At 34.7% G+C, this 24,214-nt stretch overlaps 2 protein-coding genes across 12 annotated transcripts; both read left to right on the forward strand.

Moving 5' to 3' along the window:
• The first annotated feature begins 4,292 nt into the window (after positions 1-4,292).
• Positions 4,293-10,314, forward strand: LOC118040743 (uncharacterized). 10 transcript variants are annotated; one of them, XM_073412750.1, is made up of 5 exons: positions 4,293-5,401; positions 5,600-6,151; positions 6,243-6,654; positions 9,569-9,678; positions 9,755-10,306. In XM_073412750.1, exons 1-3 carry the CDS (start codon positions 4,451-4,453, stop codon positions 6,369-6,371), a joined length of 1,632 nt encoding a protein of 543 aa, XP_073268851.1. In that variant the 5' UTR covers positions 4,293-4,450; the 3' UTR covers positions 6,372-6,654; positions 9,569-9,678; positions 9,755-10,306. The 10 variants fall into 10 exon arrangements, with proteins under 10 accessions (XP_073268851.1, XP_073268849.1, XP_073268852.1 ...); XM_073412748.1 differs by having other exon boundaries at positions 9,775-10,306; XM_073412751.1 differs by having other exon boundaries at positions 9,581-9,678; positions 9,775-10,306.
• Positions 10,315-18,962: 8,648 nt separating this feature from the next.
• LOC118040747 (trihelix transcription factor GTL1) lies at positions 18,963-23,547 on the forward strand. 2 transcript variants are annotated; one of them, XM_035047769.2, is made up of 3 exons: positions 18,963-20,001; positions 20,674-22,378; positions 22,486-22,642. In XM_035047769.2, exons 1-3 carry the CDS (start codon positions 19,592-19,594, stop codon positions 22,495-22,497), a joined length of 2,127 nt encoding a protein of 708 aa, XP_034903660.1. In that variant the 5' UTR covers positions 18,963-19,591; the 3' UTR covers positions 22,498-22,642. The 2 variants fall into 2 exon arrangements, with proteins under 2 accessions (XP_034903660.1, XP_034903659.1); XM_035047768.2 differs by having other exon boundaries at positions 18,967-20,001; positions 22,482-23,547.
• Positions 23,548-24,214: the final 667 nt, after the last annotated feature.

A 24,214-nucleotide genomic window follows, 5' to 3' on the forward strand; every position in this document is an offset into this window, starting at 1 on the left:
ACTATTATAATGCAGATTTTGTCAGGAAAAAAAAAAAAAAAGTTCCAAACATTGCCTTGACACATTCCTGCTAAAAGCATCATGAGCTAGAGTAATTTATTTGTCAAAATTGCAGGCATGTCATGATCTATCTCTTAGCGAATCCTAGGCAACTATTAATTAATGATTTTTATTTTTTTTTTGTTTTTAATCTGAATAAGTTCCAAGGCCACATATATATATTCCCTTCTTATTTTAATTTTGTCTCCATGTCAATAAACAATCTCTCATTAAAATGAGTTCCTAATGCTTGTGAGTGTGACTGGTAATCTCTACCAAATTGCTAGGATTTTATTGTCTTCCCGTGTGCCAAAACAAGACACAATTATTTATTTTATTTATTATTATTATTATTAAAAATCAATTAGAACAGAAAACATTGATTAAGCATGTATATTTATATAGATTCTACAATCCGAAGAAACAAGATAAAGGAACCCTAAACAACCAACTCTAAAACAAATTTGTCTCTCAATGTTTTTTATGTTTTGTTTTCTTTGTGAGTTTGGATCTTTCGAGAGAGGGCCAGGCGGTGGCTATGGTAGAGGCTTCCGAGCAATCATATTTATGCTAATCCCACAGTTCCTGTAAGGATCTTTACCGGTAGTGACCAAGATAGAGTATGCCTCACAAGAGTAAATGTACAAGTTCGACTCGGTGACAAATGGATCAGTCTCATCAGTCATTTTATTAAGAATTTGTTCTTGTTTTTGTGTTTTAAATCCGGTTCAGGTATATAAACTTGGAGAATAGAAAGTTGTTAATTATTTATCTGGATAATTCAAATGATATTTATATTTCTTAAACTTTTTTGTTTTGATAGAATAAAAGGAATGAATAGCCATAATTAATTAATAAGACGAAAATATAATAAGTTACTGGTAAATTTTTTGTATATCTACAAGTATAGAAAAATAATTATTTCTTCCATGAATAAATCATATTAATAATCTTAAGATAGAACCTTATGATCCTAACATTAATTTTTAAGACAAATTGGGTTTGACGTGTAGCCACACCTAGAAAAAATAAATTTAGCAGTTCATCAAACTTATGGTATCTTGGGCTCAACTCACAACTGAATCCGAGTATATTAAATTTAATACCTTGTCAAACTTATAATGTCTTGAGGTTTAGCTCATAACTAAACCCAAGTATATTAGGTTTGATAAAATAATAAATCTATAGTATCTTAGAATCAACTCATGGTGAACTCAAATGTGTTGAATTTAATAATTTATCAGATTTATGGTGACTTGAACTCAACTCATGACAAAATCAAAATATATTAAATATGGTAACTAACCAAATTTATAAAGATTTAGGCTCAACTTATAACCGAACCTAAATATATTAAATCTGAAAGCTTTTATATCCATATTGGATTGGTTTATCGTGCCATCATGGATTTGGATTCTTCCATAACACAAAAATACTGAGTAAAGAATTACTGATTCATCACCTTCAAATTCGATGAGAATATTTCTTTGTTTAGTTCGAATTGTTAGACTTCGGAGAAAACCATGTATGTCAATCTGTTATCTTTTGTTTTGGTGGGTGAAGGAATTTCTAGAGAATTTTTGCTAATTTTCCATCCAATCAGATTTCAAGCATGATATCTATCCCTGTGCTTAAAAAAATCATCACATCCATTTTCTTACAATATCTTTTCATTCTTGAATTAAATATAATAACATGAAAATCGAGGAAAATAAAAATAAAAAAACATTTATATTAAGCTTTTAACATTCAACGACAAGGATAGTGACAATAAACAATATGGGTTACATATCAGATACATTTTGATAAGTTTTATCAATTCATCTCAATGTATCAAACTAAAACATGATTTAGTTCAGGTTTTATAATAAAAAAAAATTAAAAATGAATCCAATCAAACTCAAGTAATTTAGCTAGTCAAATCACAATATCATTATAACTTGGTTTAACTTAAAAAAATAAAAATATTATTATTTTAATTGAAATAAATTAAGTCAATTCACCCGATTCATTACTGAATTGAAACAATTTAATAACTTTGATTCTGAATATCTATGTATAGGCATCTTGCATGGGTATCTCTCAATTACAAAATAAAAGGGAAAGGACATATTTATCCCCAGATAATCACAAAATCATCGACTAGGTCCCAAAACAAAATAAAAACCCAATTGAGTCCCTCATCTATCAATTGTTACCCAATTAACAGCTGCCTTAAGTTTTTTTTTCAAGGACCTAGTTGAGATCGCATGATTTTGAAGTTACTTATAACATACTTTGCCCAAAAAGGAAGAAGAAGAAGAAGCAATTAACTGCGTGCACTCATCCCGGCTCATCAGTAATGTGACATACACATTTTTTATATATATATTTTTATCTCAATGTGATATAACTTGTTTTCTCCTTGAAAATCCAGAATATGATCTTCACATGAAACAAAATCTTCATTAATATAAAAGTTTCATTTTAATTGGATTATTAACAAAACTACTAAGAAAACTAATGTTTATTATGGTACTTCATTGTTCATATGAACATAAATGGTGATGAACCTTCTCTATTATTTTTTTTAATTTTATTTTCAAATGTTTTTTAATTGATCTTTTTGTTAAAAAGACAAAGTTTTAATTGAATTTTTTTATAAAAAAAAAATTAGTGAGGGAATCATTATATAAAAACATGAGAAAATAGAAGGTTGATCTCAAGCTTTCTAGCATTTTTATTTTGATAAAAAAAAATTTATTTATTTTTCAATCTTTAAATTAGAGAGAAACAAGAAAAACTCTATGAAAAACAACAAAATTGTTATTTGGCTAAAATCTGACCTTCAAAATGAATGATTTTTGTGTCAATTGGTTTGTTTTCTTGACAATTAGTTCAATGGATGTGATTTTTTTCTTAAAACATGCTAAGAAAGTATATCAATTTTTATTTTTAATTTTTTTGATTCAATTAATTTTTTTTTTTTGGGGTGTTTTGAGGTTGTTGGGTGGTTTATATAATTTGGGGGTGAAAATTGATAGAAAAATAAATTTTAAGGACAAACCCTCTCTAATTTTCAACTATCATGGTTGTTGTCGAATACGGAACAGCAACCTAGCACGCAACATGTCATCTACTTAATAAAAACGAGGAGTAGATGACTCGAGACAAAAATAATAATGAAAAAATCTACTTTTTTTTTTTATTAAAATCATACATGTGGATTTGACTTTTTTTTCTCTTTAATTTGAATTTATTTTTATAATTAATTAGTTTAAGATATTATAAATATATTAGTTTATTAAATTCTTGAATTAATTTAAAATATATTTTAGATATTGTCTTATTAAATAAGAATATAGTAATATTAGCAATATTTTTATAGCTCATCATTGTTTTTTTTTTTAATATTTTATCCCATTGCTTTTTTAATAGCTTATATTTTAATTTTAATATAATTAAATAAGAATTATTTAAAAAAATATTATTAAACTTAGTCAAGTTTACATCCCGAGTTACAAGTTTAGTTAGATTAAATTTGAGTTATTCAAAGATGTCATTGCATGGATAATTTTTTTAAAAAATTATTACATTAACAAACAAAAATGAAAAAAAAATTAAGAAATTGATAACTTGTGTTTGTTTGAAAGTGCTTTTCAAAAAGCATTTTTCAAAAAAATTTGAATTTTTTTTAATTAATATATTTTTGATGTTTTTAAATTATTTTGATGTGTTGATCTCAAAAAAAAAAAAATTTAAAATAAAAAAAATATTATTAATATATTTTTTTTAAATAAAAAAAATTTTATTTTTTAAAAATAACAACAATTACACTGTAAAATACACTCGAGAAGCGTGTTTGAATCACCAAAAGAGATCAATTTCAAAAGCAAAATCAACAAAATTCAAACCACACGTTTGAAATTCCACTTGATATTCCTACGGCCCAACAAGCACCCCGCTTCCAAAAAGATTCCACAAAAAATTACAAAAAAAAAAGAAGAAGAAGATTCCCTTTCCCTTTCCCTTTCACTTTGAATTTTCAAAATCAACAAATCAATCCCCCCTTTTTTTTCAAAACTTTTTAAATAAAATAAAATCATTACTCACTCAATCTATTTTTTAAAATGTTTTTTAATTAAAAATATATTAAAATAATTTTTTATTTTTTAAAATTTATTTTTAATTCCACCGTATTAAAGAATAAAAAAATAATTTGAAAGAAATAAATAAATTTTATCAAAAATATTTTTGAAATATGAAAATTATAATCCTAAAACCCATCCTTAATCCCTCCGAACAACAAAGATCAACATAAACCAAACTGAATTGTAATAAATCTTTACCGTAAACAACACGACCCTTTTCCGTTTTCTTTTGAGACGGAAACGATTCTTCCCACCCAAACAACTGAAAATAAGAGCTCATAATGGACTTTTCCTCTCCTCCCTGCCGCTCGCCGCTCTCACTCTCCCGCACCCGCAACCGCAACCGGAGATGGCGTCAGAGTCGGACTGGCACCGCCGTCGTTGTGGTGGCTGCACTCGTGATTTCCACCACAGCCTGGCTGTCTCTTGTATTTTCTGGCACTACTGCTCGGTGTTGGCATAGGTTTAAGAATTGGGAAGGCAGTCCTCATACTCTCACATGGAAGCCACGAAGTCAGAAGCCAAATCAAAGCGGGAAAGATGGCCGAATTTCGAGTTTCTCCACCGCCCCGTCTCTTCAATTGGGCAGAAACAGGAGCCTGTCCGAGGCGGAGAGACGGAAGGTTGAAGCAGGATTGACGTTGAATCATATAGTTTTCGGCATTGCAGGATCCTCTCAGTTGTGGAAGAGAAGGAGAGAGTTTATAAGGCTTTGGTGGAGAAAGAATTCAATGAGGGGTCATGTTTGGTTAGAGGAGAAAGTGGATGATAAAGAATGGGATGAATCATTGCCTGTGATTATGATTTCGGAGGATACCTCTCGGTTTCGGTACACGAACCCGACCGGACATCCTTCTGGGCTTCGGATTGGGCGCATAGTGTTGGAGACTTTTCGACTAGGTTTGTCTGATGTTAGGTGGTTTGTTTTAGGCGATGATGATACTATTTTTAATGTGGATAATTTGGTTAAAGTGTTAAGTAAGTATGATTATAATGAAATGGTTTATGTTGGTGGCTCTTCGGAGAGTCACTCTGCGAATACTTATTTTAGTCATAATATGGCTTATGGAGGTGGGGGCATTGCTATAAGTTATCCTCTCGCCGAGGCGCTTTATAGTGTTCTTGATGATTGTCTTGAGAGATATCATAAGTTATATGGAAGTGATGATAGGCTCCACGCTTGTATTTCGGAGCTCGGTGTTCCATTGTCAAGAGAGCTTGGGTTTCACCAGGTTTGTTTATCCAATCAGCTGTTAATTATTTTCTAATTGTTTAGACAACTTGCATTTTGTTAGTAATTATGACTTGTGCTGCTGAGAAGTTTGTGATTTTTTTATCGAAGTCAACTTGATGAATTAAATGTTGACCAAAAAATTTAGAGGGTTATCTTGACTTGTTGAATTTGAATTGTGGTTGGTTTGTTATGGCAGTGGGATATTAGGGGTAGTGCTCACGGTCTGCTATCTGCGCATCCAGTTGCACCCTTTGTATCGATTCATCATGTTGAAGCTGTGGATCCTTTTTACCCTGGGTTGAGTTCTCTGGATAATTTGAAACTATTCACAAAGGCCATGAAGGTTGACCCTATGAGTTTCTTGCAGCGATCAATCTGTTATGACCGTGCACGCCGCCTATCCTTTTCCGTCTCGCTTGGTTATACTATTCAAGTGTTCCCGAGCATTGTTCCTCCCCGGGTGCTTGAGCGCTCAGAAATGACTTACTCTGCTTGGAACAAGATTCATAATCGGAATGAGTTTGATTTGGATACCAGGGATCCTTCCAAATCTGTTTGTAAGAGGCCGGTCCTCTTCTTCTTAGAAGAAGTGGAAAGACAAGGCGACACTTCTTTGGGTACATATGTGCAGGCAAGAATGAAAGATGATTTGAAAAGAAGTTTTTTCTGCTTTACTCGTTCTGCTCCTTTGCCTTACGTGGAGAGTATTCAGGTGTTGGGGTATCCTCTGAAGAAGAACTGGCATTTGGTGAGTTCCTTATTTGTATTCTTTTTACTGTCTACTCCGAGTCTACTGTAATTTTCAGACTTTCCTTTCAAGCTAAAAGCTGACATTTCAGATATATATATTTGGACAGTCACCACGTCGCCTGTGTTGCAAACTGAATCAAACAAGTGATGAACTCCTTACAATATCAGTTGGACAGTGTGAGAAAGGATCTTGTGGTTCGTTTGCTGATTCTGTGTGAATATGGGTTGAATGGGAGCGCTTGGTATACTCGCTAGTAATGCTGTGGATATATTTTTTGCTTGAAGAAGGCCCTTCTCCAACTTGTGCTTTATATTGTTCAGCATCATCGTTTTGGCTTCCTTCTTGCAACAGCAGTTTACTGACTGTAATCTGGCATTTTGAAAGCCATGCTAACAAATTGCAGATATGATAGTTCCTTTTTGTACACAGTTGAGTTTAAGATGAGATTGCAAACCTTCACTTCGTGGACTGCATTCTTTGCCTTCCTTTTTCTTCAGAAGGTAAATAATTTCAAGTCTATATCTAACTTATAGACATTGCTAATGATGTGAGAGACAGTTTTAGTTAGTTTACAAATGAAAATGCCGTGATTCATTTCTCCTATTTTTAAGTGTGTTTTATGTCAATTCTAGTAATATTTTCTCTTGCACCTACAACTCTCTCTGGAACTCTATTGTTTGAGCAATTAGACCTTCATCGTGCCGCTCACTCATCCTAGTGGATGTTCAGTTAAATATCATCCCAATTATTTAGTGTTAGTTTGATATGTCCTTTTCACTTGATAGGGAAAGCCCCTGTTAGGATTTTCATGTGTGTGTGTGTTGGGGAGAGAGCATTTGTTTGAGATTCTGTTCTAATCAGAATGCAGTTCTCTATCTTACAATACGGTTCTGCTTTGCTGTTGATAGGTGGGATCCAAGTGCAACTTATTGAGCACATCATCTTACATTCTCATATCTCATTTGTGTACTTTCAGTGCTCATTAGTGCATATTTTCTGTATTTATTCCACCTGTATCATACTTGCTATGATTGAATTCTATGGATATATTACATTTGACTTCACAGTTTCTGATACTAGTAAGTTTGAAGGATTTGTTTATGTACTCCATGAGTCTTACCTCAACTCCATGCAACTTATGAGGCCATCCTAATATGGATTCATAGGCGTGCATCATAGCACAACTCAACTTGCATCTTGTCTCCAATTTGTGTACCTTCACTGCTTAAACAGAAAGGCTTCATTTCAGACCGATGGTTATTTTTCATTTCAGTAACAAAACTAGCATTAACACGCATACATGCACATGAGACATCCATGCACATATTAAAGGAATGAAAGAAACAAAACTGAGGAAAGAAGGACAAAACCAACCGTGCTATCAGAAGCTAGATAGCATGGAAGAAGCTAAAGTGTTGGAGGTCTGCCAACCAGATTTCAGGTCATTGACACATATTCTAGCTAGAGATGCATTCCTTGGGAACAATATGCCCAACAAATAGGAAAGTATCCAGAAAGACCAGAGAAAGTGTCAAAATTACAAGGGGGCCTTAGAAAAAGAAAAAATGTGCCAAAAGGCATGCTGTAGTGTCAGATAAGGCTTCGGGGAGTCATGTCAGAAATTCAATGCTGTTGAATTGAATTGTGTTCAAGTTTGTATTTTAATAAAATGTCTCTCTTCGCCCTCCGGTGCAGTTTTTTTCTCCTGTTGTGGACCGACAATGACTTGGAGTTCATTGGTTTGTTATCAACTCTTGTTATGCTCACAAGAGCTAGATCATTCAATTAGTTCACCATGTCTGTTTGATAGCAACTTCTCTATAAGGGCTCGAGCATATCTTGGCAAGGACCTTGTTAGTCCAATTAAGACCTTATGAAGTTCGTTATTTTAAATTCTTGCACACTCCAAATTTGTATTGTGCTTTGGTACCCTTGGAACTTGGAAGGTTAGGGGTGCAGATTTTGTGAGTGTGATAGAAGAACATTTTGGTGATTTTGTCAACAGCATTTTGTGATTTTAGTTGGTGATCATGTCCTGTACTATTCTTAAAGCCTTCTTTGTCTGGTGATGACCGTGTCTCATTCTCTTAGTCATGAATCTTTGTTCTTTAATAATCGATGAGTTGCTAGTAAAATGTACTTTTTTTCAGGAAATATGTTCTGACTAGCATTAATGAGTCTCTCCAACCTATTTTCATTGTAACGAATGGGATAAATGGGCATCTATTAGATTTGATTGTTTGAGCAAGAATCTAGGAGGGCTTCAAAACAGACACAGTTCAATGGGTCCATGCAAAAATGAACAGCCAATGTCTTGTTTTGATTCGTTATTTATGTGACCTGTCACTGTTAATTAAACTAGCATCTTAATGGAGCCCTTTTTCTCTTCCCATTGAGGGTGTCGATGTGGTTTTGTTACTTCAATAATAAATTCTCTAGATGGTTTAACTTTGACTAATCTCTCAGTGAAGGTCTGTTTGTATACACAGCTGGTAGTTGATTTGATCATTTGCCTTTTCCAGTCATATTCTTCTTGAGAGGAATAGGCAACTAAGGCGAGATTCTTTGTGTAGCTGTGTTTAAAGAGGCCTTTACAGTCATATTCTTTCTTTTCTGAACTAGATTTTCCATCTTTTGTTCCACGCAGCCCAGCTTAATGGTTTTCACTTGAGAGTTGTCGTAATTTTGGTTCATTGGTTAACTCACAGCTTAACTTTTTCTTTCTTCCTTGCAGTTCACTCGATGTTAGCATACCTGTCTTGAAACGGGAATTGCACATCAATCATTACATATTGTCAGACATCTGCAATGATTTTTAATAGCTTTACATTTTAGTGCTTTAATCTTTATGCATCGACTGATATGGTCTACTTACTATGGTATGACTTCAAGATTGCATATGGTCTAGCAAATCAGAGGTGGAATTTGTATCTGAGAACCTCTCAAAAATGAGTGGGAGGTCAGCTGCATTTGAAGTTGGAAGTTGAGAATGAACTAGTGGATACACTGTACATCCATTGCATTAGTGAGTAAAGGCAAGGGTTCATAGGGACTTTTGAAGGGCCAGATGCAGTTTGATGTCACTGTAAAGCATTAAGTGCCAGAAGTGCAACTTGTTCATTCTGGTGGGTGCAAGTCATTTTAGTTCTAGTGGGAACTGCGGCCTAAATAAAGTGGACAATTAAGGATTCTTTAGGAGTCGTTAATAAATCACTTCAGTGACAGTGACCTCTTTTTAACTTCATGGGATTTGGCTTAGGACACACATTTATCCTTATTTTTTTCATTTTCATCCTATAATCTCTCCCACTTCTGCAAATTCACAAGCATGTTTTCCATTTGATGTCTTCTCCCCTCTCTAATCATGTGTTTTGAGTTAATTAAGGTTGATTTCTTTTTGTTTTTTGCCACAAGGGAACTCAACAGTATAGATCTGAGATTTCTATTCGGAGATCCCATAAGGACTAATGTAGCCCGAGATCGGTCAGGCTGATTACCTAGGGATATGGAGTGGTGGATGAAAGGTACGGTGGTAGTTACATCCCTGAGAAGCGTTTATACTTGTCAGAATAGATCAGTTGGAATTTAACCTGAACACAGGCTACTGATTTTATTGATAGATACCGGAAAAAAGAAGAGGTGGGCAGGGTCATGTGGCGGTGGACAAATTTGGATTTCGAGGTGGTACTAATGTGTTTGTTTGCACACCTCTTAAAAAGCATGAAATTCATGTTTTTTGTAAGATAAACAAACACGGCCTTCATGAGGGCTAAACCCTAACCTCAAAACGTTGAATTAGGATTCTGCTCATACCATAATAATGTTCATTCATGGTGCATTTTGGATTCCAAATGCATGGAATATGTGCTGTGTTCTGCAAGATTATGGAGATGACAAACTATTTGTGTAGCAAGCTCCATCTCATGTCAGATCTATTTGCAGTATTTGTCTGTGTGTTGGCTCTAATGTTGTTTGCTCACATGTGGTCGGAGAGTGTGTTTCGCTGGCTTGTTTGGCGTTTGAGTGTGTGTTGTGTTGTGAGTTTAAACTTGAGTAAAATACATTCATGGCGTAAATTAAATTTGAAGTCACCATTTAATTTAAAATATTTGTTTAAAGCAAATAGAATTCTAAATAATTCAGTTAAGATCCATGCAAGTTAGGAGCTAACTAAAATAAAATAATTAATTAAGGTTAGTCAATTTTAACATATTTAAGGTTTTTAACTATGTAATTAAACATTAGTTAATTGATATTTATAAAACTAAAAAGACTGATGTTAGTTAATCTTAATATATTTAATGTTATTTTGTTTTTTTAGATAAAATAACAAGTCTTTCATCTCATTAAATGTTGTTTCTTATGCTTTTTAAAGTGAAAGCTAAACATATATTTAATATGCTTGTATATAACTTGCATTTCACTCTTTAAAAATTCAACAACTAATTTTTAAAAACATAAAAAAACCTCCTTTTTTTTCATATGTTTTGCTTTAAAACAAAGTATTAAAGATACACACACCCCCCTTTAAAAAGATAATTTTATTAACATATTCATGTGGTTATAGATACATACAGGGTGAAACTGGTAGCATTTGATAGAGAAAATCAAAATTAATATAACAAGATATATTATTAAAAAAATTATTTATTTAAAATAAAAATATCACACTATTTCATATTTAAATAGTAAATAAAAAAAATTAATTTTTTTGCAGGGACGCGGGCCCTGATTGCATCCCTCTGATGGAAATTTAATTTTATTATTTGAAAAAATAATACATGATGATTTTCATATTATATAGATGGAAATTACATGTATGGAAATTTAATTTTATTATTTGAAAAATACTATGAATTACAGCAATAAAATAGAAGCCTTTGGGCCAGTAACTAACCCTATCTCAAACGTAGTGCATCTTCATGTGAAAATAATTTGGAGGAATCACATAAATAAAGATTAATTTATGAGGTTTATAAATCTTAAAATACGCCAATTAATTAATTAATTAATTAATTAAGAAAGAAAGTAATGGAAGGTGAGCTGGAGTGGATTAAGCCCTTAATAGTCGATAAATACAAGAATTGGTACAGTAGTAGTGATTGTATATAAAAGGTGATGTACATGGTAGTAATTGCATTATTTTTATTTTGGTGTTTTACAGCTTATGTCCTTGTTCTTTCCATGATTTGATTGTAAATTAGAGGACGTAACCCTTCTTTGTTTTTGTTAGACTCTTCGTCAAATGAAGCTAGAGGAGATATCTCCTCCTTTTATTTATTTATTTTTTACAAATCGAGGCCACAATTAAAAAATTCAATCATTTATTTTTTTTTAATATTCAAAATAAACTCAAAACTTTTTACGATTTTGTTCTAAATATCTTTTTATCTTCGTCAAAACCTTTTCAATCTCATAGGTTAACTCGGTGAGCTACAAATCCAGAATCTAACTTATGCTAGACTTGATGTCAAACTAAACTGAGAGTTGACATGGTTAAACATGATTGATTGATTTGATTTGATTTTTTTAAAATAGAATAAAAAAATCTAGTAAGTCAGATTACAACCGGTTCGAACACCGTTATCTTAGCTCTATTTAAAAAAAAAAAAAAAAGGAAAGGAGAGAAAGTCTTGAAACGAATTTCGTTTTAATTATAACCAGCAAGAAACTTGAGAGAAGGAGGAGGTGGATGAAAATAAGAAGGGAAGCAAGGGGCATGTGCGCACCCATTAGGGCAATTAACATGATGGGGGAGGGAGTGGTGTGGGTGGCAGTTGGGAAGGTTTCACAAAACCAGGAGAAACGCCACGCACGTTCTTACACCTCACAAAAATGGGGCCCTCCTGACAGCTGTTCCAATCTGTTCTTGTCTCTCCCTCCCTCCCTTTTCCTTATTTCATCCAAGATTTATTTATTTGACATCTTCTTGATCCGTTGAAGATTTTTAGGTGAAACGAAGATTAATTATGATAGATTTTGATTCCTTCCTGGAGTAATTAATGTTCTAATTATATATTTAAAATAATAATAGTGTGATTAATGTTCTGTTTATTATTTTATTGGAGAGTCCATTAATCACTTTTCATCTCATGTGTATTAATTAGCTAGTGATGTGCTCAATACCGATACATTACCAATTAATCTCTTAATTAACCTAGTTGGTTGAATGCTGATCCACAACATCTTTGTTTATAGGATCAAAGTCAAGGATTCAGATTACTGCTGGGATGAACTATTAGTGTATTAACTATCACTAGTTGGATTCGTATTTAATCTTAATTATTGACTAAACAAATTAAACTTGATTGACTTAATGAATTGATTTGAATAATTAAAGATTTTTCTTGAAATATAGACCTTGTTTTTAATAAATATTCTATGTATTTGATGTATCAAACTAAGTGCATGTTAATTTGATATATTGTGTTTACAATTGAGTTTGAGTACATTTTAAAAATGCATTTGTCTTGAAAAAAAAATATCAAATTGATGTTTTTTTAGTATTTTCTTAGTATTTTTGATATTCTAATATTAAAAATAAAAATAAAATATTTTTTAAAAGTACTTTATCCACACTACCAAACACTCACTAAGTATTCGATTGTTTTTTTTATTATTTTAAAAGTGTTTTTAAAACATTTGAAATTTTTTATTTTTTTCTTTACTTCAAATTAGTTTTTTTGATGTTTTCAAATCAAAAATAATATCTAAAACAATTTTTTTAAAAAAACTAAATATTATTTCAATATATTTTTAAATAAAAAAAAATCATTATATCACGATCCTATATGCACGAAACTAACTTGAACACGCAAGCAATTTTTACGGTATAAAGGACATAAGATGCCGAGAACTATAGATTATTATTGATTACAATAGAGGTTTCCAAGTGGAGTCCACAAATGATGGGGGGAGTAAGGTCTGGATAAAGTAATGCTTATCATGTTGTATAATCTCTTTAAAAAACCCTAATTTAAACAGCCTAATGTCATGTGGGTATGATTAGGGATTTAATGAAACAGTTTGGAAGAAGCATAGAGTATACTTAAAGATCAAAAAGGTGGAAAAATAATAATAAAAAGGAAGAAACATGGACGGACAACATTAATGTGCTGTCAAGAAATGTGTACGTACGTGAATGTCATGGTCTTACAAAAATGTGGTCATGATGGTGCTACAGTGGAGCTATTAACCACGCCCATTAACCCACGGACCCAATCACATGCAACTTATTAAAATGGGTCACATGGGACCGGGCCATATAAACTTTTATTTTATGTTGATTTTGCGTTCCCACTGTTTTTTTTTTTTTAATTAATTTTTTGAAATTAAGTTTTTTTAGTATTTATTTATCGTTTTGATGTGGTAGAGTTATAAATGAATTTTAAAAAAATAAAAAAAATATATTATTTTAATATATTTTTAAATAAAAAACGTTTTAAAAAACAATTTTATATCATAATCTAAAACACAATAGAATCATCTTCCATGTATTATGTTGGAGCATCTCTCATGCTTCCTATCATTTCACTTCAAGAAAACAAAAACAAATTATTGAATTTGAATTCTTAGTTTCTTGGTTCACTAATTAATGTGGATTTTAGAAGAATATAGTTTGAATTAATAAAATTGAATTCAAAACCTATTTAAATTTATTTTTTATAGATACAAAAAAAAAAACCATGTTGTTAAATTTTTATGCTATCAACAAGGGTTTTAGACTGAGGGAAATTGTTTTATTTTGAGTGTATATATTAACCAAGCAAGGATTTATTTTTTTAAAACAAAAAATTACTTTAACTATCAAGTCATAAAAAAGAAAGTCTCTTTTAATTAATAGTATTAACCTTAATAATTAACATCTTAAATAGCATTAAGAAATTAGATATTCATAGAAACACAAGGAGTAGATTTGTCAACATAAAAAATAATTATAATGGCGAATATACCAATAATGTGTGATCTCTTATATATATATATATATATATATATATATATATAGTTCTCAAGCTGGGAGGAAAAACACGCAATTATTCTCAAATAATTACTGATTAGATGCTACACACGCGCACTCAACATCGAAACGATGTAGTATCTCATAATGATTATCCTAGCAATTATTTTTCATTTTGTAGTTATTACAAGACAAGAACAAACGGCTATTTAACATGGAAGTAGTGAAGAGCCGTTTTAGCCTGGTGTGGTTGGGTTAATATTGAACCATGGTTAAGTGGGAGCGCACATATTCTGATTCTCGTGGTTCCATCGTTGTCCAGCTCAAATCTTGCGAAGAAAAAACATTAAAAATGGAAAAGAAATGATAAATTGAATTGAAAAAAAAGGGGAAAATCAAAAGAATATATATGGTATGGCTCTTTGTAGGGTAAGGAGAATCTGGTGTTGCCAATTTCAATAAAGTTAAAGCAAAAGTCCCAATCGAACATGGCCATGTCAATGGCAGTGGAAAATGGTAGGTTAGATGCAGAATATCACTGGAGACGAAGACGAAGATGGTTTGCAGAGAATTTTAATTTCAGGGATGAGGTGATGTTTGTGTCTGTGTGTGTACTTGTGGGTGACTGATTGTGTGCTGCTGATCCCTTCGACCTTTCCTTTTCATCTTCCTCCCCCACTTTAGCCATTGCTTGTTGGTGGGAGAAACCACTGGTGGTGGCTTTGAAACACTCAGAGGGGATAAAACACACTGTTTTATTACACAAAACCGAAGCTTACAATTACAACACAAAAGCTTAACAATACACGCCCTCTCTCTCTCTTTCTCTTTCTAGTGTTTCTCTCAATTCTCTCCACACATATAACATAAGCTGGGCGTTCTATTTATACACAAATCAAAATACAAAAATTCAACCTTCAAGTGTGAAGGCGGCTGGCGGCAGTGGAGGCGGCTGGCGGCTGGTTGCCTTCCTTGACCTTCTGGGAGCTTCTGGATATATTGAGTTTAATATTCTACAAATCTCCCCTTTAAACTCAATTGAGGGATGTCATGCCAAGCATGAACTTTAATCGGATGAATGTTTCTCCCTTCAATGGCTTTGTGAAGATGTCAGCAACTTGATCATTTGTGTTGCAAGATATCAGTTGGACTTCTTCATTCTTCACATGTTCCCGGATAAAGTGATGACGTGTATCAATGTGTTTGCTCCTCTCATGATACACTGGATTCTTTGCCAATGCGATTGCTGATCGATTGTCAATGTAAATCTCCGTAGGATTTTCTTGAGGAAATCCCAAAAACTTCAGCATATTCCTTAACCATATTGAATGGCATACGGCTGAGTTGGCAGCAACATACTCAGCTTCACAGCTTGATAATGTTACAATCGATTGCTTCTTGGATGACCATGTGAAAGATGTGTCTCCCATGAAAAAGACAAACCTGTTTGTGCTTTTCCTTTCATCCAGATCTCTACCCCAATCACTATCCGAGTAGCCTACAAGATTAAAGTCTTTACTTGAGGTATAAAACATACCTTCATTCATTGTGCCTTTGATGTAGCGAAGAATTCTCTTGGCTGCATTCAAGTGAGACTGGTCTGGTGTCTCCATGTATCTGCTGACGAGTCCGACTCCGTAGAGTATATCCGGTCTGGTACATGTCAAGTACCTTAAGCTTCCTACTAAGCTTTTGAAGTAAGTTGGATCAACATTTCCAACCTTACTCTTCCTCAATTCCACTCCATTCTCAACTGGAGTTGATACCGGATTGCAGCTTTCCATCTTGAACCTTTCAAGAATATCTTTGGCGTAACCGCTTTGGGATACAAAAATCCCTTCTTCCTTCTGCGTTACTTCTAAGCCAAGAAAATGTGACATTAGACCAATGTCAGTCATTTCAAACTCATGTACCATGCTTCGTTTGAAGTCTTCAAACATGGTAGGGTCGTTGCCAGTGAATATCAAGTCATCAACATATAGGCACGCAAATAAGATGCTGCCATCTACTCCTTTCTTCACATATATGGCGTGTTCATATGGACATTTCTCAAATCCATTATCTTGAAAATACCTGTCAATTCTGGTATTCCAAGCACGCGGAGCTTGCTTCAAACCATAGAGAGCCTTCTTCAACTTGTATACTTTGCCTTCATTTTCAGCATCAATGTATCCAAGTGGTTGTTCAACATAGATCTCTTCTTCTAGGAAGCCATTCAGAAATGCTGACTTCACATCGAGTTGATAGATCTTCCATCTATGTTGTGCAGCTAGTGAGATCATCAGTCTGATTGTTTCTAGCCGGGCTACTGGAGCAAATACTTCTCCATAGTCAATGCCTTCTCTCTGTTTGTAGCCTTTAGCCACTAATCTGGCTTTGTATCTTTGCACTTCTCCTTTGGCGTTCTTCTTTGTCTTGTAGACCCATTTGACACCTATTGCTTTCTTGTTTTCTGGTAGATAAGTCAGCTTCCAGGTATCATTCTTCTCAATGGCATGTATTTCTTCATCCATTGCTTCTATCCACTTCTCGTCTGTGATAGCTTCATCGAAGCTTAGTGGGTCACTATCTGCAAAGAAACAAAACAGAGTTGTATCTTCCATAACCTGAGTGGTATCGTACAACTCTTCAAGATTCCGCATCTTTCTTGGTCCTTCTGACGAGGATGCTGGTGGTGTTGATGATGATGCTCCTGGTGTGTTCCTCCTGTTGAATACAGGAAAACTGTGTACCGGACTTTGTGGTTCAACTGCTGGCACAATCGGTTCTTCTGCAGGTACAATCGGTTCTTCGACAAGTACTGTTGGTACTTCTTCTCCTTCAAGGATCAAATCAGTGTTGATCCATCTGACTGCTTCTTGATCACCATTCCATTCCCAAGATTTATCTTCTTCAAAGATAACATCTCTACTCGTAATCACCTTCCTGGGAGCCGAATTTGGCCAAACGGACACTGTAGATCGATCCGGAATGGTCCAAATAGTAGGGAACCGGTCTGACTTTGTTGAAATCGGGTCAAAAAATGGGTGAACCGGTCAAAAAACCAATTTTGTACGGCGGGCGGTTCGCTGGGTTGAACCGGGAATATTCTGTGGAATATTCTGGGGAAATATTCGTGGGAATATTTTTCCTTCGGCTCGGCTGAAGGCTGGAACGCGGCTCGGCTCGGCTCGGAGGACGGCTCGGCTTGTGGCTCGGCTGGACTCGGCGTATAGGGCTCGGCGCGGCTCAAATATGGCGCGCGTGTGGCTCGGTCATCTTCAACCTCGGGGCGCGTGGGATGCGCGTGGGCGATCTGGCTGAATATTCAGGAGGCGCGTGTGGGCTACCCCGAACTCCGATTTGGCTGATTTTTGCGGCAGTGAGTTCGTCTTGATGAGATCTACACTCTGGAATGATCAAAACTTGTTTTTGACAATTTTGAAAATTCGGATATACCCCAAAACTCTTCTGTTTTCCGATGAAACGGGGCTCTGATACCAATTGTTGGTGGGAGAAACCACTGGTGGTGGCTTTGAAACACTCAGAGGGGATAAAACACACTGTTTTATTACACAAAACCGAAGCTTACAATTACAACACAAAAGCTTAACAATACACGCCCTCTCTCTCTCTTTCTCTTTCTAGTGTTTCTCTCAATTCTCTCCACACATATAACATAAGCTGGGCGTTCTATTTATACACAAATCAAAATACAAAAATTCAACCTTCAAGTGTGAAGGCGGCTGGCGGCAGTGGAGGCGGCTGGCGGCTGGTTGCCTTCCTTGACCTTCTGGGAGCTTCTGGATATATTGAGTTTAATATTCTACATTGCTCTCTCCTCTGCAACTTCTTCAAATTAGTTATGCTTTTCAAATTAATTTTATCTTTTCGATGTATACTCCTTCTTCTTCCTTTTTGTTTTTATGGTGATGGGTATTGTTCTTGGATTTACCATCAATTAAAATCGATTATCAAACCCTAACATCTTAATCTAGTTACATGCTAATATAAAATCTATCTTGAGTGAGTTTGCTTTTAAATTAGATTTTGCTAACCAAAATAATATAGTTTTTAACTTTTATTAAAAAATAAAAATAATATTATTTCAATAATTATAAAAACTTTTCTAAACTCTTGAGTTATTATGCGCAATCTATAATTATATTTTTGGTTGGTTTTACTCTAGATCTTATACCTATGTTTTAAATATTTTAAATGTGTAAATCTTACATCATGTTAATGTATTGTTTCTTAAAATATTGATATTAAAATAATTTATTTTAATCTTAATTTATTTTTCATTATTATTGGCGTGGCAATGTTTTTAAAGTTTTTGTCGGAATTTATGGAAAAAAAATATTGCCAGTTAAACCTGCTAAACAAGTACATAATTAAATGAGATTTTAATCAAAACGAACCCTACAGAAATAACTCCATCATAGCAAAAAAAAAAAAGAAAAAATTGAATTGAGTCATCTCACAATTGAATAAATCTATATACATTAAACTAAAAAATGAAAATCACCCTATAAAAATCCATTAAAACTCATTTCATCATCAAACAGTATGATATATATTGGATAGATAGAAATAACGATGAATAAAATGTTGCTAAATAAAAAAAATAAATCCCATCACCCAAATTTTTTTTTAAAAATAAGAAAATATGTTGATTACCCTGTAGAAAATATCGCATGCATTTCAAGAAAAATAAGCTAGGAATTACCCTGTAGAAATGCATTTATCTTGGTGATTAATTCCAAATTATAAATTATTATTATTATATTGAATAAATAGAAATAATGATGGTAATAAAAAGGGGTCATAAACAATTATTAGCGGCAAAGGAGAGAGAAGAGAACTGACAACACAGCATCTCATTTGTTTTATCATTTCACACAGCTCTCTCTCTCTCTCTCTCTCTCTCCTCTCTCTCCTCTCTCTTAATCATCAACATCCTCATAATTTGTCATCTCCATTCATTGCTCTTTCTCTCTCTAGCTAGCCTCATCTTTTGGCAGAGTGTAGTGCAGCTGATGATGATGCCCTTCTTCTAATTTTTCTTTTTATTCCTAGTTTTATTGAATTAAAAACAAGAAAAAAGGGTTTAAAAAATAATAAATCAAATCTGAAGAAGAGGGCAGCAGCAGCTAGCACTGACTCATAGGAATTCTTTCTTTCTTGGCTTTTATTTTATCTTTTCCAGTTGTCTACTCTCTCCCTCCCTCTCTCTCCTTTTCTTTTCTTCTCTCTTTAAACATCACCAAAACTTCCCTTACCCTCTCTCTCTCTCTCTTTGTTGCTCTCCCAATTCTCTTATTATCTCTCGAATTCTTCTCATTTCCCCTCAATCCTCTAGCGAGGGAGGGGACAAAGGGATCAAGAAATCATTTACGGACTGAATTATCATCATAGATGAAGAGAGATCCTCAACTTCAAGAATCGCAAATTTAATATCAAGTGAGTGGGGGGAGAGAGGGAGAGAGTCAAGTTCAGAGATGCAACAAGGAGGTGGAGAAAGAGGGTCATCACAGTCACAATATGGAGTGCCACACCAACAACAAGAGCAAGGTGATGTACCTATAACAACTCCTACATCTGCTGCACTAGCAACCCACATGCAGCAGCAAGTAGTAGAAGAAGCATCGCCCATTAGCAGCAGACCTCCTGCCACAGCTGCCACAACAAGCGGGGTTATGAATTTAGATGAATTTATGAGAATTTCAGGGAGTGGTGGTGCAGAAGAAGATATTGTTGCTGGAGAAGATGCAGATCGAACAGGAGGTATTGCCAGTGGCAATAGGTGGCCAAGGCAAGAAACTCATGCCCTTTTGCAAATTAGGTCTGAAATGGATGCTGCTTTTCGTGATGCCACCTTAAAAGGTCCTCTATGGGAGGATGTTTCAAGGTAGACAAATATCAACAACATTAATCCTTTTCTCCATTTTTTTTTTTTTTTACTATAATTCTCTTCAGATCTCCATTTCTCTGTAAACACAAGCACATGGCTTCTATCTCTTTCCATCACGACTCACGAGCTACCTAGATTGGCATCTCTATTTTTTTAAAAAAAAAACAAATTATAATAAATAATTAAAATAATAAATTGGATGAAATATACCCAATTGGGGTGTAAGGCATAACTACCTTCACTTTTTTTTCTTTCCTTTTTTCTTGCTATTTTCAATGGAAGAAAAAATTGAAAAATCCCAAGAGGGATATGAACAAGATCGATTCTTTTTTATTTTTTGTAATTTTTCATTTTTTTTGTTTTTAATGTTAAATCAAGCAACTCTCTTTCCTTTGTTTTTGTTTTTTCTCTCTCTCTACACTTATTAAATGGATTAGATAGTTGGTATGGGAAGTGGAGAAGAAGCCAGTGGGCCTAAAGGTATGAAAGTGAGTGAGAGAGAGCATCATCTTCTTCTTTATTAAATTTAAATCAAGGTAAGATTATTTTAAAAAAAAAATGTATTTTTTATCATTGGATCATTAGAAATCTTTGATTTTTGTTTTTTGTTTTTTATCATTGGAAAGTGTACTGCTTGTGGTAATAAAATATGAAAGGATGATGTAACAGGAAGCTAGCAGAGATGGGATACAAGAGAAATGCCAAGAAATGTAAAGAAAAGTTTGAGAACGTGCACAAGTATTATAAAAGAACAAAGGAAGGTAGAGCTGGTCGTCAAGATGGCAAAAGCTACAGGTTTTTTAGCCAGCTTGAAGCTTTGCATAATACTATTGGTAGTGGCGGTGCTTCTGCTAGTGTCATCAATGTGTCTGGTACTGCTGCTCCTCAGCAGATTTTCAATACAGCAGCAAGCAGTCTGGATGTTGCTCCTGTTTCTGTTGGAATTCCTATGCCTATTTCGTCTTCTGTTAGAATTCCCCCACCTTCTTCTCGGGTTCTTCAACCAGCTTCAAATATTGGCTCAATGTTCCCTCCTGATTTGGTGGCAACAGTGGCCGCAGCTGCTGCAGGTGCTGGCCCTGTTGGAATCAGCTTCTCGTCGAATGGGTCTTCTTCTTCTCCAAGTTCTGAAGACGACGACGACGAAGATGAAGAGCTATTAGGAGGGCAACCATCAGCTACGGCTGCTGGTACGAGTCGAAAACGTAAAAGGGCATCATTATCGTCAGCTAAAGGAGAAACTCATCGGATGATGGAGTTTTTTGAGGGGCTAATGAAACAGCTCATGCAGAAGCAAGAGGCGATGCAACAGAGATTTTTGGAGGCGATTGAGAAGAGGGAGCAAGATAGGATGATAAGAGATGAAGCTTGGAAAAGGCAAGAGATGGCTAGATTGAGTCGTGAACATGAGATTATGGCTCAAGAACGGGCTATTTCTGCTAGTCGAGATGCTGCTATTGTTGCCTTTCTACAGAAAATTACAGGCCAAACTATTCATTTGCCTACGCCTGTATCAATGGCTCCTCCATTTTCACTACCTCCACCACCACCACCAGAACCGCAACCGGTTCAGGTAACGCCATTGTACACTGTCTCAACACAACCACCACCACCACCACAACTTCAATCCATGCCACAGTCACAAGTAACACCACAACAAAATATACAACAGCCACAACCACTTCCCCAGCAGCAGCACCACCACCACCAACAAGGGCATCGTCAACACCAACTACCCATTTCTTCAGATATAGTAATGGCGGTCCCGGAACAACAAATAATACCACGGGAAATTGGAAGTGGTGGCGGTAGTGGGAGCGAGCCAGCGTCATCAAGATGGCCAAAGCCAGAAGTTCTTGCACTTATAAAGTTGAGAAGCGGGCTTGAAACTAAATACCAAGAAGCTGGGCCTAAGGGGCCACTTTGGGAAGAAATATCAACAGGAATGCAAAGGATGGGCTATAAAAGAAGTGCCAAAAGATGCAAAGAAAAATGGGAGAATATCAACAAGTACTTCAAGAAAGTAAAAGAAAGTAACAAAAATCGCCCAGAAGATGCCAAGACTTGCCCTTATTTTCATGAGCTTGATGCCCTTTATAGGAAAAAGATTCTTGGTGGAAGTGGTGGTGCTGGTGTTGGTGGAAGCACCTCTACTAGTGGCTTTGACAGCCAAAGTAGACCACAAGAACAGCAGCAGCAGCAGCAAGAGAGCTTAAAATTGGACCCAATGCCACATCCAATGCAGCAGCCACCGCAACAGATCACACAAGCCACAGAATCACAAGATAAAAACGGGGCTGGTGGTGATGTTCAAGCAAGCAATATAGGTTTGCCTGGGAGTCTCGGAGAAGGAAATGGAGGAGTAGCAAAGAAGGTAAACCTTAGTTTTGTTCAAAAAAGAAAAAAAAAATGAAATGTTACGAAGTAATCGATGTTCAGTTATTTGATGCCTATTGATCCTTTCTTTGATATTGAAGCCAGAAGACATCGTGAAGGAGTTGAAGAAACAGCAGGGGACTCAACAACAACAACAGCAGCAGCAGCAGCAGCAACAGGTAATGGTTGATGGCTATGATAAGATGGAGGAAGGTGACAGTGAAAACGTAAATGAAGATGAATATGACGACGAAGACGAGGGCGGCGACGATGATGAAGAGGAGGAGGAGGAGGGGTTACAAGAGGAGAGGAAAATGGCATACAAGATAGAGTTCCAAAGGCAGAACACAAGTAGTGCCGCCAATGGAGGAGGGACTGGGGCACCCTCCTTTTTGGCCATGGTTCAATAGTACCATTGTCAATATCCTCGTATCCCCAAAATGTACCATATGTACCTATGTGTGCAGAAGCTCAAATCAAACAAAAGATATCTAACAAAACTATTTGAGTTCAAAGCCTGACAACCTTAAAACTTCTTCCCTTTAATTCCATTTCCTTTCACCCCCAAAAATTCTTTTCTCATCCTGTATCTTATCTGTCCCTTTCCTTTCCCTTTCCTTCTCCTTTTCCTTCTCCTTTTCCACCATAATAGCTTTGTTAAGATGAGATGTCATTTTGCATGGCAATCATCACCACTATTTGTACCACTTTTTCTTTCAATTTATTGATTTGTTGATTGTTGAATAAAGCACCTGTTTGTTCAAGACAAAACAGGAGGATTGATTAAGGAAGACCAAAATAAGCTTTGGCCTAGCCTAGCTTACTACCTAGGACCAACACCATAGTCATTTAGTCATGTCAACATCATCAAAGAGATCAGACAGAAGACAGCAGCATGCAGCAGCAGCAGCAGCCCAAGAGAAGAAGACATGGGACGAGAGAAAGGACTTGTACAAGTTAATTAGAGCATGCATGCTGATAATTGTGATCATATATACAATCCTTAGGAGAAGCAGGCAGATCATGTTAATTAATTAATGCCTCTTATTTATAAGCAATATCGCATTCTTTCTCTTGCTTAGCTTGAGTTTAATGAAGATTCTTGGATGGTTTTCCATGATTTCTCCATCTTTATTGATAATGTAATCAAACTTTATTTCTTTTTAATTCTTTAACTTCAGCGCATTAGAGTGATTGGTTACAATAATTACCCCCTTCTTTCTTATGCTATGTTAATTCATAATTAATGACACATTTGTAAAAAAGATAAATTATTTTTTTTACTAACCCTAACTATTCTCAAGGAGTTAATTCATTTAGCAGTGAGTTCGAATTTCATTACAGCATAAGTAAAGCCAAATTTCATTTGGTGCTATTAATTTCATTCAGCACTTTATGTTTCAGGATGAACATATAATCTTCATTATATTTCTCATTAATTCTAACTTAAAACCTTGACATATATCTAAGATTTAAGAAAGCTAGATGAGAGATGAAAAAGGATTTAATTATTTTCAAGTACATGAAAACTAGTGAAGGACACCATAATCATTAAAACAAAAAAGAAATTATAGTATTCAACTTCAAAATAAAAGGGAAAAAAATAGAAATATCAAGAGCCAAGCAGCAATATTATAATGAGGGACATGGTATGGATTTTTGACGAGGAGCAACAGCAACAAATGTGGGTAGCCATGTAGAAATTGCTTTCCTATAATTCCCCACTTACCACACATTCATATTTGCCAACTAGCAACAAATAAAATGGGTTTCTATATTCCTTTCTTCCCCTCTACTGTAATCCACTAATTACCTCATGAAATCTTACATCAAA

The sequence above is a fragment of the Populus alba genome, chromosome 11, assembly GCF_005239225.2.
Source record: "Populus alba chromosome 11, ASM523922v2, whole genome shotgun sequence".
Classification (NCBI taxonomy): domain Eukaryota; kingdom Viridiplantae; phylum Streptophyta; class Magnoliopsida; order Malpighiales; family Salicaceae; genus Populus; species Populus alba.